This window comes from Littorina saxatilis, linkage group LG7 (assembly GCF_037325665.1).
Source record: "Littorina saxatilis isolate snail1 linkage group LG7, US_GU_Lsax_2.0, whole genome shotgun sequence".
NCBI lineage: Eukaryota > Metazoa > Mollusca > Gastropoda > Littorinimorpha > Littorinidae > Littorina > Littorina saxatilis.
The window spans coordinates 22,175,656-22,191,473 of NC_090251.1; the positions used below are offsets into that span (position 1 = coordinate 22,175,656).

Genomic DNA, 15,818 nt, shown 5'->3' on the forward strand with positions numbered 1-15,818 from the left:
TCACACATACACACACACACACACACACACACACACACACACACAGTAAGCATAGGTGAAACTGTGCAAGAAAGCGAGACCCTGGATCTGCCAAGTAGTCTCGGCCCGCTCACAAGAACAATGACCGAGACTTTCAGTAATTCCTTTGCGTGACGTCTAACCCTCTTACGTCATAATGTGACGTCTTCAAATAGTTTCTATCACACACGTCGAACACTTTTGACCGAGACTGACGTAATCCATAGACTCGGAAATGTTAAAGTTTCTATCACACACACACACACACACACACACACGCACGCACGCACGCACAGACAGACAAAGTTTATCATCGCATAGGCTACACTTACGTGAGCCAAAAATAAGTTGTTGCCTTATTGTCTGCTTCACAATTATTCCCGTACCAACCCCACCCCCATTATCTTGACTGACAAAAATGATAAAAAGAAATAATTTGGGAGCGCTGTAGGTCAGTTGGTAGAGCGCTGGACTTGTGATACATGAGTTTGAATCAGGGTGAAGAGTTGGGGGTCGGAACATTTGTGTGCAAAGTTTCATGAAGATCTGTCCAGTAAATTTCTATGAATCGCACACCACACACACACACACACATATATATATATATATATATACACCAGGGTAGATCAGTTAGTTTGTAAGGGGGGTGTTTTTAGAATTCAATAGTGTAAATCGAGGTCGCAGAGCGCCCGAGACTGATCAAGGGGCATACACCCCCCACCCACCCCACCCACCCCACCCCCTCTCCTCAACCCAAGAAAAAAATCGCACGTGAAATCCATTACACATTTTGAGCACATGTTTCTCTAAGCTATATGTCCACAACTGCAGACAGACAAAAAACGTTGTTTTTTCATTCATTTTTTTTATAAGAGTTTTGTCAGTTTTGGGGGGTACCGGGTGGACACATATGACCTTACAGAAAACACTGTAATTCGTAACGTCATCGTAACTGACATTTTTATCTTTAGAAAAGATCAATAAAACATTACTTTGTGTAGTTAAAAGAATGGAGAGTATTACTTTATTATAATACGGTAATTATCAATGTGCATGCCGAAAATTATCCAGGATTGGCGAGAGCGTACACAACAATTATCACTCAAAAACGCTGTAACACAAAATTGGCTCCACAGATCATAAACAAATTTGAACACAGCTAACTTCACTATATACCGTTGCAATACCTAAGAAAACCATAACGTGTTTCCTTATTGCTTACTCCACAATTATCCCCGCACCACCCCCATCCCCATATCTTGACTGACAAAAATTGATGAAAACATTCATTTGGGAGCCCAGTAGGTCAGGTGGTAGGGAGAAGTGTGCAGAGTTTCATAAAAATCTGTATAGTAGTTTTCTCTGAATCGCAATACAAACACAAACACCCAAACACTTGGTGCCTTTAGTGCACCGATACCCCCTGCCAACCCCTGCCCACCCCCCACCCCCCCCCCCCCCCCCGATCCAATACCAATGAAGATTTTTCCTTCTTACAAGACAATGTGTGATTTGGCACATTTTGCCTCAGTCTTTATCAAGAGCATGTCTAACCCACTTTGAAGCTGTTTGAGACTGCAGTAGTGTTCCTTACATCAAGGCGAGTGCACAATGGTGCATTTCTACCCCCCCCCCCCCCCCCGTAATGTTCACTTTAATATCAATCAATCAATAGATATTCAGTCACAGTTTAACTAACTCATTCACCCTCATCACTCACTCATCCAACACTGTTTGATGCACAAACTGCCTGCCTTCCGCACTGGGAAGCCGCTTCGCTTCGCAACAACAACAACAACAACACTGAAAACTCGCCGGGAAATACCCCCACCACACGTGTGCTTGTTTCTTCCGACTAATATCAATTTTGGGAAAAAAGGACAAAACTGGATGAAAAATTCTACGGCCCCAGCAATCTCATTACTCTGAAAAGGGAACCCGAAGTGGCTGGTCCTCAGGTTTCGAAGTTGACCGATATTCCCGCTAAAGTGACCAAGATCCAAAGCCAGCCATCCATTAGAATGTAGGTCCGTGATTTATCTGTCACTATTTCTCAAAACTTCGCTTTCTCGCACTCAAGACGACATGCACAGACACAAAGACACACGGGCACACACACGCCCGCCCGCCTGCACGCACTCACACAACAAACAACAACACACACACACACACACATGAGGAAGGGATAATCACACATAGTGCGCCAGTGAGGTTAGAATGGTGAGGTGGGGTCTGAGGCTGGTAAGGGATTTGGGGGTAGGACCGACGAGAGGGCACGGATTCGGCGGTTCGCCGTGTCGAGTCAACTTCATATAGATCTGTGTAGGCGATCAACAGCCCCAGCCGATCTGGATCTGTTCAAGTCAAAACTGAGTAAAGTGAAGGATACGAAGAAGTTTACCGAAAAACATCGATCCCAAGGACTCATGTTATAACTTTTCAAAGCAGTTACATTCAATCAAAGCTCCATCCACATTAAACCGAACGGGAATCGTCGAAGATCCACGCAACTTCACTGCAATGTCGAAAACGAACTCATAATGTCACCGCAGATCTATAGTTGGTTTTGGTTTTGTGTCGCAGCAAAGAAACGAAGCAAATCTCCGGCTTTTATTTCACACTAAAAAACGTTCATTTAGCGGGTTATTAAAATATATTTCTTTGAGGTTGCAAGGCAATGGCATCGCTGAGATGTACTCCTTCACACACGAAACAGGTTAGAAATTTACTGCATTTGGGCGCTTTTTACGGCCAAAACAGAGTGAGCTTTTTGACGGGTTTATCATGGAAAAATCACTTCGGGGGCAGGTCTAAAATCCCGTGTACAGTGCCAAATCATACATCATTCAAAAGAGCAAAGTATGTTCTTTCTTCTAACATATGGGCTAAGGTAAGTCATAGATATAAATAGACAGTATCTGTCTATTATATCTGTAGGCAAGTGTATTCCATTCCTTCGATAGTCTCGTCATCTACACTTGCGTGAAAAATGCAATTTTGAGTCTGTTTTGCATAAAAGACCTGCGAGATGTGTAGAAGTCAAAACAACAACTTACAGTCCAGCCTCTCAATTTTCGTTCCATGCAATTTGTTTGTCTGTACGTATAGACTGGGGGGTGCCCCGAAATGATTTGTAATCACAACATTCACAGACTTCAAATACGCCATTGAAAAACTCGTCCACGTGCGTTGTAGATATATTTACTTGGGTGACTAAAACTGTCGTACCTACCAAAGGCCGCTTCGCGTAACAAAATGACTACCAGAGTCGCAAGGCTCGGGATATTTTTTACAAGAAAGATATATTTCGTTGTTCCGGTCCGAATGAATATGAAGATATGGCGAGTTGAAAACGCCGATTCTTTCGCCAGAAACACGTCTGCTTCCATACCGGAAAGAAGGAATGGACTGAGAGCTACTAGAAGCACGGCGCCGTGCGTACAATCGACCGAATGATGTTATTCACACAATACCATTTGGCGATCTCTAAAAAATCATTTAAAAACAAACTAGTTGACATGTAATGAAACTATTTACTGAAATCAAGAAGTATCTTAGTTCTAGCCGTGCATATTGGGCACCCCCTGTCGAATGCACACTGGACCGTGCGTATAAGCCCTCTCAATCAAGGCAAGTAACTCAGTGAGTGAAAACATTAGCAAGAACCGCAACTTGAACACACTCGTAACACCACCAACCCAGGCGGGTTATCCAGATCCAGATCCAGATCCAAGGGAAGTAACTCAGTGAGTATAAACATTAGCAAGAACCGCAACCCGAACACACTCGTAACACCTTAACACAGTTTTTACTGATAGACGTACAGTAAAAACAAAAACACGGGGAAACTGAGGATGGACATAACTGGACAATCTCGACACAGTTACAAATTTAGTATGAACAAGAGGCGAAGCCTTCAAGGCTCACGTAAGAAATCGACAAACAGTAACACAAACTCAATCACTCCGTCACACACACACACAGTACACACACACACACACACACACACTCACACATACACACACACACACACACACACACACACACACACACACACACACAGAAAGAGCATAGGTGAAACTGTGCAAGAAAGCGAGACACTAGATCTAGATCTGTCTGTCTGCATTTAGCCTACTTACATGGACACGACTGCCAAATAGTCTCGGCCCGCTCAAAATAACAATCACCGAGACTTTCAGTAATTCCATCGCGTGACGTCTAACCCTCGGACGTCATAATGTGACGTCAATGTAATATGACGTCTTCAAATGTTAAAGTTTCTACCACAGACATACATACATACATACATACATACGCACGCACGCACGCACGCACAGACAGACAAAAGTTAGCATCGCATAGGCTACACTTCGTGAGCCAATAAATCAGATATTTTGTCAACTCTCTGCGAGAGAACGGGACAATTCCAATATCAAGGTAGATATCTCATGTATTTTCGGACGGACACAAACCGAGAAACATTAACAGCAGAAGTTATTTACTACGACTAAATAAGATATGTGGCATGCAGAACTAGCCAACCAAAAGGTCACGTTCAGGCTGTCTTCCTCTCAACACGTCGACACTGGGCAAACCATATCTCGCACCGCGGAGCATTTGAGACATCTCGCAACAGGTCTCCATGGAACAGGTGAGATATCTCAGAACTAGTCTTCATGAGATATCTGGCCAAGCTGGATGCCCGCCCTCCTGCCTCCCTCCTGCCCCCCCCCCCCCCCCCTGACCCTGGCTACGCGCACAGAAAACACAAGTTGAGCACCCAAAAGGTCAATGTTGACTACTGTCTAATCTGACAATCTAATGGCATGTATATAGGCTTTCATCCACCGATACCCGAATTCCTTCCAGTAAGCTACCCTGGGGTCACTGACCCTCTGCTCTGCCCCTTGCACTTCTTTGTGGTGGAAACTTGGTATTTCTCATGTCAACAGCGAAACCTTTAGGTCTTTACGTCTGCGTTTCTACCAATCTTCTCGGTTATTTTATAAGTCTTCTGATAACCTGGATTTTCAAATGATCGCCAAGTTTTTAAATGAAAAGCTTTTTCTTTGAGGAGTGTCGCTTGTTTGTGAAATGGTATGCATAAATTGGTAGCTAGGCCATTCTAATGCTTGGCAAATACAAAAATCGTATCCTCGTTAAAACAAAAATGGATTGATACAAAAATCTTGTTTGTATTTTTGACCAAAGTATGAAATTTGACACATATCTTGACAGTCATTGTTTAGCTCGACCACTAGCGTGGTCTCTCAGAACACTGATTGCCACGATCTGTGTAAAATATAATAATTTCGTGAGTGTCTGGCTTATATGTGACAAATGATTAGCCCCCCCCCCCCCAGCCATAAAAAACAAACAAACAAAGAACACATTATATCAAACAAAGCGTGTACTCACAGTTCTGTGACGATGCAGACGGTGTTCTTGTTCTCGAAGGCGTCGTAGAGCTGCAGGAGCCTGGGGTGCTGGAGCAGCTTCATGATCTCCACCTCGTTCTCGATGTCCTTCTTGTCCTGCGGCCCGTTCACGTCGATGAACTTGGCCGCCAGCTGGTTCCCTGTCCGCCGCTCTTTGACCTGCTTCACCTCGCCGAACTTGCCCCTGCAAGAGCGTCAAAGGGAACGAAGGTTGAAACGATTTGCAACATATTACGACCTATTTTGTACGTAGATGAACTTGGCCGCCAGTTGCTTCCCTCTCTGCCGCTCTTTCCCTTGCTTCACCTCTCCGAACTTGCATCTGATAGTGGGATTGGTTGGTAGCTGGTTTGTCAAGTCTCTTTTGCTATTTGGGACCGATTCAATGTTGTTTTCTTTCTCAGTTGACATGGTGGTCTTCGTCTATTTACATTTAGGTCTACCAGAGTAAAGTGAAGCAGGTTCTAAAAAAATAACACACCTTATCTGTTCACACTTAGTACTTCGCATCTTGGTTAAAACTTTGATCTCCTTCAACTCATTGTCTCCCAGGTACGGATATATCCGTACCCACTCATTTGGCTCTATCTGACCAGGTACGGATATATTCGCTCAGACTGTTAGCTTCAGTCGCTTCCTGTAACGTCGATGTAACGCCTGCATTCCAGCGTGTTGATACACAGTTTCTACACAGTTACCACAATTCTGAGTGACCTGCTGCAGCACAGCTGGTCTCGGCTAAAAAAAACTTGGTCAACATAGGTGGGGTAGAAAGTGTTAAAAAAAAGAAGTTACAAATCTTGTCCGATGGAACATCCCGGAAGCAAGGATAGTCTGTCTGTCTGTACCATATTGCTGCTGCTGCTGAATACTGACGGGAGCTTCAGATTATTTGCTACTTATAGCCGGAGAGATCGTTTTTGTCGTTGAGATAATGAAGCTTGCAAAAGTGGGAAAAACAAACAAACAAACAAACAAGCCACGACAAACACAATAGAGAAGAGAAAATCAATGTGCAGTGTTTTCTGTTTGTTATTTGTTCTTTCCATGTGGATTGCAAAGGATTTTGAAACCGAAGGTGGACGAAAGAGAAAGTGCCATTTTTGACAGGCATTTGAACTAAAAGGCAAAACACTTTGCACACCCGTTTCCTCGATGGAGGGTGACCATGTTATCAATGAATCTACCATACATGCTTCTCTACAAAATTATGAAAGATTTGATTAATGATTACCACTGCTAAAATCATTCACGATCTCAAAGCCGACAAATCTTCCAAAGATAAAAAGCCTACATTCAGAGCCGCAACAAACATTAGCCCCTCTGCACTAAATGACTTGTGTCATCATTTGAACGACGACCTCTGCCAGTGACGATAACCTTATCAACTAACAGCATGTCACGGCAGTAAAGGCAAAACCCTTCTAGGTTGAAATTCTGGAATCTTTTTACACGTAAGCCCAATCATGGTTTATCATGTTCACGATTTATCAACCCTCGCCAAAGGCACAGAGGTGTTGTGACCCCATACAGCAAGCCTGATAGCAAAACGTAAATAAAGCAAAACTTCAGTTTCTTTCGCCCGTAATCTCTGCTCTCTTCTGTTTGCTTCGGTTGTAATCTCTGCTTTGCTTTCAGTGCAGTGTACAAGATGCGCTTGGCATCATTTTAGAGATAGCCTACTGAAGCTCAAAGGCTAACATGATGAACTGCTTTTTGTCAAGTAAAGGCAAAAATGCAGACACACGGATAAGTGCACAGATGTGTTGTTTTCATACTTATAAATGTAGATTTCATGAAAGTGTAAACAGAAATAAAACTTTTTTCAAATCAAAATAAAAGTGTTTTTGTGTTCGCTGCTTTGATTTTTTTAAATTTATGAATGCGGTCTTTGGCTTCAACACTACTGTGAAACCCGACACATGGCAAAGAGCGGGCAGTGTGCCACGCATGGTAAAACCAGCCCTTTCCCGTGTTTACCTTTTTCCCAGGGAGCACCGGGTACAGGATTGGAATCTGCTTGAAGCATTCAAAAATACGTCTAAAAAGAAGCGTTTTTCTGACCAAAAAAGAAAAGAAAAGAAGAAAGTATATATACAAGTATCAAACTGAAACAAACAAAATTCAAAACTGATGACATTTTTGCTGTACTCACTTTCCGAGAAGTTGACTGACGACGTAATAGTCCGTGACCCATTTGTCCTTCCTTAGTCTGACGTCACGCTTCTCAAACGGTAGTTCATCGCCTGTAAAACATAACGAAAATCCAATTGCATTATACTATGAGTCCCACCCAGACAGGCAACAGGCAGGCAGGCAGACAGACAAGTAGGCCCAAGCAGAAATTGTCATGGGAATGAAGAGAGATGATAAAGACACAAACATATACACACGCACAAGATAGAGAGAGAGAGAGAGAGAGAGAGAGAGAGAGAGAGAGACAGACAGACAGACAGACAGAGACAGAGAGAGAGACAGACAGAAAGACAGAGCTAGAGCCATAGAACGAGACTGAGAGGGACAGAGAGTGGTGGGGGTGGTGCGTCTTCAGAGGAACGATCTTGCTGCCCACACAGGGCTCCTTCAACCGGCCGTTAGCACTACCCGTCTTGTCGTTATGGTGGTTTTTCCAACGATCTTGACCCTCGTTGAAAACCGAAAATGATGATACCATTCACACACGTCAGTCGCAGGTCAAACTTCGTTCCGGCCTCGCCATCATCAATGGCCCTTCGCCCTTTCTCCTTGTGAGAAAAACCTACATCACAGCACTCCCCGCTAATGCATTTTACAGCATCAATGCCAATGGTAGACATGTTGAAAGTATCGTTTCTATTTCCCTGCAACAAAGATGTCTGTTCTGACAACTGCTGCCACCTGGACCCGTCTCACAGGAGTCATCAAACCGATGCTTCGCCCCTCCCGTTACATTTGCTGAAGGGGGCGAATTCCACCAGTTCCAGCCGAGATGTGAGACTCCGCAAAGGAAACTCTCTAATGGGAGACACTTAGCAAATCCCATACAAAACGAGCAATGTTTACTTCAGCAGTCGATAATCTAGCACAATTTCTCCCTCCAATCAAAGCAAAATGGAAATCCAAAGAGGTTCCAAAATCCACAACAAAACAAGATAAGAAAGGTTATTTGTTGGAACGTTCAACAAATAATCTTCATTTTTCTGTATTCAAAGCAAGATGGGTTTCTTTCGTACTGATTTGCACACAAAACTCGTTACTTCCCATTAATTTGCTTAATCGAACATGTCTAATATTGAAGTCGATCATATTGAAGTGATCGCCAAATAAGCTTCCCGGGTACGACTCACCTAACTTCACCAATGCTGGGATCGCTCTGTGCATTGTTGGCGATTGCGGGTAGAAGTGCCAGTGTAAGACTTCGACCCCATCACGTTACTATTCTTCCCCCTCCCCTCCCCCGGCCTCGACAAACGCTCCTCAACCACTCTACCCCTTTCCTGTGTTCCTGGGTGGATCTTTTGGCATCCGAAACATCTTCCCGTCATAAATCTCCACCAAAGATCCAAAAGCCGATGGCGTAAAGGCTAAAGGAAATGATGGTTTGCAAGCCGCAACCCCAAAATGCCACGAAAAATGCAATATACTGATGGATGATCAGTGCCTGTGTTACAGTATGTCGGTGCTGGAAGATTCCTGTTTGCAAGAATGTGCCAATCTTCAGCCATTTTGCTCGTTCTTTACCATTAAATTCATTCATATTAACCATGCTTTACATCCTGACCCGGACATGTTCGGAGAAATCATTTTCAATCCTGTTAAAAGTGTACTTTCTCATCTGTTATCATTTTCATCATGAAAAGTTACTTTTTTTTTTAATGTACATCAATAGAGTTTAATTGTGGACAATTCTAAAAATGTGGTGCACTAATTCCTTCGTACCAAAGTCAGTCCAACCTTCTTTGAAATGTCTACCAGTACTATGTAAATACGTTACGATTGTTGTTCTGTTCTACCAATGCAAATCCAGTGAAGAATTCAGATCTTTCTTTCTTTATTTGGTGTTTAACGTCGTTTTCAACCGTTCAAGATTATATCGCGACAGGGAAAGGGGGGAGATGGGATAGAGCCACTTGTCAATTGTTTCTTGTTCACAAAAGCACTAATAAAAAAATTGCTCCAGGGGCTTGCAACGTAGTACAATATATTACCTTACTGGGAGAATGCAAGTTTCCAGTGCAAAGGACTTAACATTTCTTACATACTGCTTGACTAAAATCTTTACAACCATTGACTATATTCTCTACAAGAAACACTTAAACAAGGGTAAAAGGAGAAACAGAATCCGCTAGTCGCCTTTTACGACAAAGAATTCAGGTCCAAAAACAGATAGACTGCTAACGTTGTAAAGTTTATAACCTACAATCATTCTTGTTTTCTGACAGTAAAGAATTCAACCAATATCCCGTGCCTATTTGACAAAGATCAACCCAATGAAAGTGTTTTGCAGGGAAATCTTCAAGCAGCACTTAACCACATTACCAAAAATGTTGCGTTCCAAAACTTCTTTCAGAAAAACAAAGATTTTACGCATGTAGCCTAGAATAGCAACGAATAAATAAAAGCAGTCGTAATATTTTCTGAATACTTTCGCTGACATAACATAATAGTTGTCGGTCAAGGTATCACTGTTGTTGTAAACAACAGGAAAAACCAAGCGCTTGAACTGCTCTGAAGACTTCGAGTTCTTCACAGATGAATCCTGGTTTGCCTTATGTTTTTGCTGCAATGAATACAGAAAAGAGACACCTCGATCTATCTTTCACACCGCATGTAAAGAACGCGCACCACCATCATCACTGTCATTATCACGCTCCTCCAGTATCCAGCTTTCCTCCCTTGATAATACGCACGCGCTGTCTACACTGTGACTTCCGCCTCCTAATGAGTTTCGCTGCGGAAGGCAATAGGAATCGCAGATGGAACATGTTAAATGAATAATGGTTGGTGAACCTCCGTTTTTTTTGTTTTTTTTTAATCCCGCAGATGTGAACGTCTGACCTTTTCCAAGACTTTTTATTTTTTATTTTTATCTATCAGTGTGTCGTAAAACAATTGTCAGTCGGCGAATAGCTATTCGCCAAAGACTTTGGAAACAATCTTATATACACGAAATAAAATCGTAAAAGTAACCGCGCCTGCAAATCATATCGCAGACAATTACTGCCATTTCCTTCTTGAGATATATCGTAGACAGTCAAACTGAGTGTACAGAGTTTTTTTCTTTGATGAAAGCTTTATAAGGCAACAACGTTGAACAGTTCTCAATCCGGCTTAAACCTGTCACTGAAAAGTCCTCAAACTAAACACACACACACACACACACACACGTACACACACACCCACACACACAAACACACACAGTAATCCTCAATACCATCATCTTGGTAAAACAAAGGACCTGTTAACTAAACCATAGAAGGCAATGTGAGCTATCTCTGAAAACTCAATGGCCTTCAAAGCTTCATTTAAACATTTTTTTTTTACCTGTGACCACATAGCCATGACCCTAGGTTAAAGAGATCCCGGCCCTTTTGGAAATAAGAAGCATTAGCCACACGCTGTCCAGACGCTGCGCAGTGATGGCGGGATCTACCTTTGCAATTTTCACAGCTACGGTGGAGGCAGGGCTAAAACAACACGAGGCCGTACGATAGCAATATGGAGCACGTTGCCGGGTCAGACCAGCCAAATATCAAGGTGCTAGTGCAGACGAAGAAAAACAAGAAGTAGGCCGTATGATGCAAAAGTGCCAAGACTCGAAATCAGGATGATGCGGACTGTAGAAAAGAGATGCGCAGTCAGCATTTCAGAGGTAGGAGAAAAAGAAAAGAATGATCAGAAAGATCATCATCATCATCATCATCATCATCATCATCATCATCATCATCGTCATCATCATATGTCATCATCATTTCCTTCTTACCTAAAACGTTCCACAAATGTAACCTTTCTAGTGTGTTTTTCTCTCTCGATTTTGAGCATCTAAACATCTCAGAACTCTCTGAGTTTCATGCAGAATGCTGGACAAGGGCACCAGGGGGTGAAACAAAAGATAGAGAATACATGACTTACCTCCTGACGGCTCACTTTCATCCACGTGGACTTTGTTGACCTTGCCGGCTGCCCCCACCAGACACCTGTCACAGACACAAGAAATAATGCACGTGAGACACAATAAACGAACCATTTTTACGGTTTTGCCTCTGAAACTGTTTACGTTGTACCATTTTGGTGTCCTGGAATTTCTACTGGGAGTGGGGGGGGGGGGATTGGAGAAAAGACGTTGACTGGGTAGTTCACGGAAGAAAGGAAAGAAAGAAAGAAAGAAAAAAAGAAAGAAAGAAAGAAAGAAGAAAAAAAAAAGGAAGGAAACATTGACAAGAGTTGCGCCCTCTCTTCCTTCCCAGCCCACCCGCTCTCCCTCACACACAACGAGAAGCAGCGGCCTGGACATCACCGACTTGGGTTTGTGGCATGCCTCTGACAAACGAGCGTGGGTGAGAATGTAGACAGGGAAGTGCCATCAACGGCACTGACCAAAAAAACAAAAACAAAACCCCCACAAAAAGACAAAGAGGATGGGCAGGTGTGCAACTACGCTGATCCACGAGTCAAAGCGGACAGGTGAATGAAACAGATTCCACCAGTACGGCTGGAGACCGAGAAGTGTATTTCATCCACCAAGACAAAAATGTGTGTTCACCAAACTATTACGATTTTGAAACTCTCTTGCAGTGAGATGCTGTCGCTTTACACTTCGGTCTGACGATTGCAGAGAAGATGATCTCTATTTTATTTTATTTATATGATTGATTATTCATTATTATTTATTAATCTTTTTAATAGAAATAATAATTCATGATGAATTATGAACTATTTGTGATCTACGACGAATTATGGATTACTTGTGTTCGGCGATTCAGCAATTTTACTACGGATTTTCTCGCAATACCTTTATGTCAATTTCTCCGAATTTCCTTCGATGGTATGCATGTCACAAATCAATGGACACCTAAAGTGTACTTCTCTATAAATGGCCAGGAACCCATTCGCTTTTCACAGGTGCACATCACGCGCTGACTCGAATAAGTTCGCCGGCATTATATTGGCATGGCAATTTAAACGGTCGTGCACGTCATCTCATTGAATGACATAATATGTGTGCAAAGGTGCCCCGCAGACAACAAAAACAACAACAACAACAACAGCAGTAGCAGCAACAACCGCAACAACAACAAAAACCACCACCACAACAACAACAGCAGCAGTTGCAGCAGTAGCAGCAACAATCGCAACAACAACCACAACAAAAACCACCACCACCACCACAAGAACAAGAACAACAGCAGCAGCAGCAGCAGCAGCAGCAGCAGCAACAGTTGCAGCAGTAGCAGCAACAACAACCGCAATAACAGCAGCAACAACAACAAAAACACCAACAATAACAAATCTTTCGCGTATGACCCTCACCCTCATCAATGTGTTATTTATTGTAGGATTCTTGGTCAGTCTGGGCTACTCATTACAGGGTCAATTTAGCGCAGGCCTTCACCCGCTCTGACGTGTGCGGCTAAGGAGAGGAGAGTGCCCAGTCCTGTCCAAGTGCTACTTAGTGGTCAGCTGAGACTGTCGTGTATATACTCCACAGTCTGAGTGGTCAGTCCATCTCTCACAATCCGGTATCGCACCTGCTCTACCTGCCTATACCTGGCGATCCTATCTACCTGTTGGCGGTCACGCCGCGTATACAAAAACACCCACAGGCTAGAACTGCCTGACCGCCGCTACGTCACTAAACTGACCGTTTTGTTGATGAGGACGTGTGTGGAGTGGGGAGTGTTGTGTGCGTGTGTGTGCGTGTGCGTCAGTGTGTGTGAGCGGAGAGAGAGAAAGAGAGAGACAGTGAGAAAGAGAGAGACAGTGAGAAAGAGAGAGACAGTGAGAAAGAGAGAGAACGAGTGTGTGTGTGTGTGTGGAGAGAGAGAGAGAGAGAGAGAGAGAGAGAGAGAGAGAGAGAGGAGAGAGAGATTCAGTGTGGGTTTGTATGTGGGTGTGTGTGCGCGCGCGCACGTGTGTGTGTGTGGGGGGGGGGGGAAGGGAGGGGGCATTTCTATTTCTATTTTCGTATATCGCACACATTTCCGGTCAGCGAGGCAGGTGCCAAATAGCAGGCCGACAAGAATGGCATCTCAGTGACCACCTCCAACATAGTCTGCACAAAAACACCCTGCACTGATGCCTGCGAGAGCTCAGACAAACACTATGCATAGGTATATAATTATGTACGTCGTGCAATACATTTTGTACAATAACTCGGTCTCGCATAGCCGCATTGGTTGAAGGGACATTACAAAACAACAACCATTGTATATCGAATCATACAGTTAAGTCGACTCATCGGGACAAAACATGTCTTCGGTAGTTTTGTCAAAAACAGAACATTCACCAGTCACCAAGACTGGTAGATAGATAATTTAACACTTTACATATATATCTTACACTGACACATGTCTAACCGAGCGCAACAAAGCACGACACTAGAGTTCAAATCATAAATAAAAGCTATGAAAAACAGATTCAAGAAGAAGAAGAAGAAGACCTAAAGCCCACACCAACAACCACGGTTAAACAAGTGATGTAATTATAATTGAAAGCTTGTTACAACACGCGTCAAACTCATTCAACATCTGCACTGAGGTGTACAGCCTGAACAGCGTTCCCGGTGTTATGTTTTCTCCATGTCTCGTGCACATGTTTATTTATTTAGTTCCAGGAGAACACGAGTCGACGCCAGGTAAAAACTTTAGAGAGAGAGACGAAAACATCGAGAGAAAGGGGAGATCATAAACGAAAAAACCCAAACATCCGCACATCTGCAGGAGATAACAAGAACGACAGGCACAACAGCAGGTGAAACGTTGTCTTCAAAAGACAACACGGGGGCCGTGCGGATATGTGGATATAACAGCAATAAACAACATTTTGGTTGCGTCGTGAAAAGCATGAAACATGTGCCGGATACATTGCCTAACCATAACAAACAAAAACTGTGCGGAACAGAGGTGTAAAGCAGCGTTGTGTAACAAACACTACTGGGGTAATAATGTTTTGGAAATTTTGCCCTTTGTGTCTGTCCGTATATACATCTTCTTCTTCTTCTTGTTCTTGTTCTTGTTCTTCTCTCTCTCTCTCTCTCTCTCTCTCTCTCTCTCTCTCTCTCTCTCTCTCTCTCTCTCTGTATGTGTCAGTGTGTGTGTGTGTGTGTGTGTGTGTGTGTGTGTGCATGTGTGTGTGTGTGTGTGTGTGTGTGTGTGTGTGTGTGTGTGTGTGTGTGTGTGTGTGTGCATTTCATATCTCTTAAAAAAAGAATTTCAAGGACGTAGACGATGTAATATTGCGACGTAATTTCAAATTGAGCATGATTTCGATTTAGTAATTTCTGAACTCTGCGTGTTGCCTTGATGATCCAAATTTGAAGTCAAAGTTACAATTATCATTGATGATGTCATTTGAACCATACTGTTACTTGATACTTTTTTTGTGTTTGCTCGTTGAATGGACTTTCTTGTTACCCGCCACCCTCCTAACCAGAATAAAAGAAAAAGCTTGGTGCTGTTTGAAACACAAAAGCTGTGCAATGCTATTTCATAAACCAACGGTTGTGAACAAACAAATTTATCATTTTCACAACGCTATAGAAACAACTCTGTAATTTGGTAACACTTAAAACAAAGCCGCAGTTGTTTTTTGCATGGCGTGATACTCCAAAAATCCCAGATGTCTTACAGTTTTTCATCGCGCCGGAAATGATTAATCCTGACGGAAAATTGAATCCGGTTTGGCCTACAGAGAAATCTTCTCTTTAGTTTGAACTTTACCTTTCGTCAACATTTTGTCTGGCGTCAAAAAGCAATTATTCTAAAACCAGCAGCAAAAAAAAAAAAAAACCACACCACTATTACACAAAACTTGTCCACAAAGAGACTTCTTTCACACACAAATTCTCGAACAAATGAAACGGATCATCTTTACGGCGCCAGCCAGTTTCAGCAAGCCAACAGGGCGCAATAAATTCTCGGCGAGATGTTCGTGACCGAGACGAGAATCTTCGCTAGATTCACAACATATTTATAGGCTCTTTGTCTACAAAATAAACCTTCAACAGACGTGCAAAATCTGGCATCAATCCCGATGCTTTCACTTGCAGCAGAAAACATGCAATGTTGTTCTTTCATCGCTTATCTCTGGCATCGCCACCCAAGCCTCATCGTGGACGCAAGGCGGCACGTGCACAAACACAGGGACGTAAATTCTCAGCGCAGA

General features: G+C 43.0%; 1 protein-coding gene across 3 annotated transcripts in view; it reads right to left on the reverse strand.

The window, feature by feature from the left end:
- LOC138970929 (myosin light chain kinase, smooth muscle-like) overlaps window positions 1-15,818 on the reverse strand; it is a 181,263-nt gene that overhangs the window by 15,954 nt on the left and 149,491 nt on the right. For all 3 annotated transcript variants that reach the window (XM_070343512.1, XM_070343511.1, XM_070343510.1), the window contains 3 exons: window positions 11,568-11,632; window positions 7,612-7,702; window positions 5,437-5,640 (listed from right to left, as the gene is read on the reverse strand). In XM_070343512.1, the coding sequence (XP_070199613.1) occupies window positions 5,437-5,640; window positions 7,612-7,702; window positions 11,568-11,632 (360 nt within the window). The remainder of the gene's footprint in view (window positions 1-5,436; window positions 5,641-7,611; window positions 7,703-11,567; window positions 11,633-15,818) is intronic.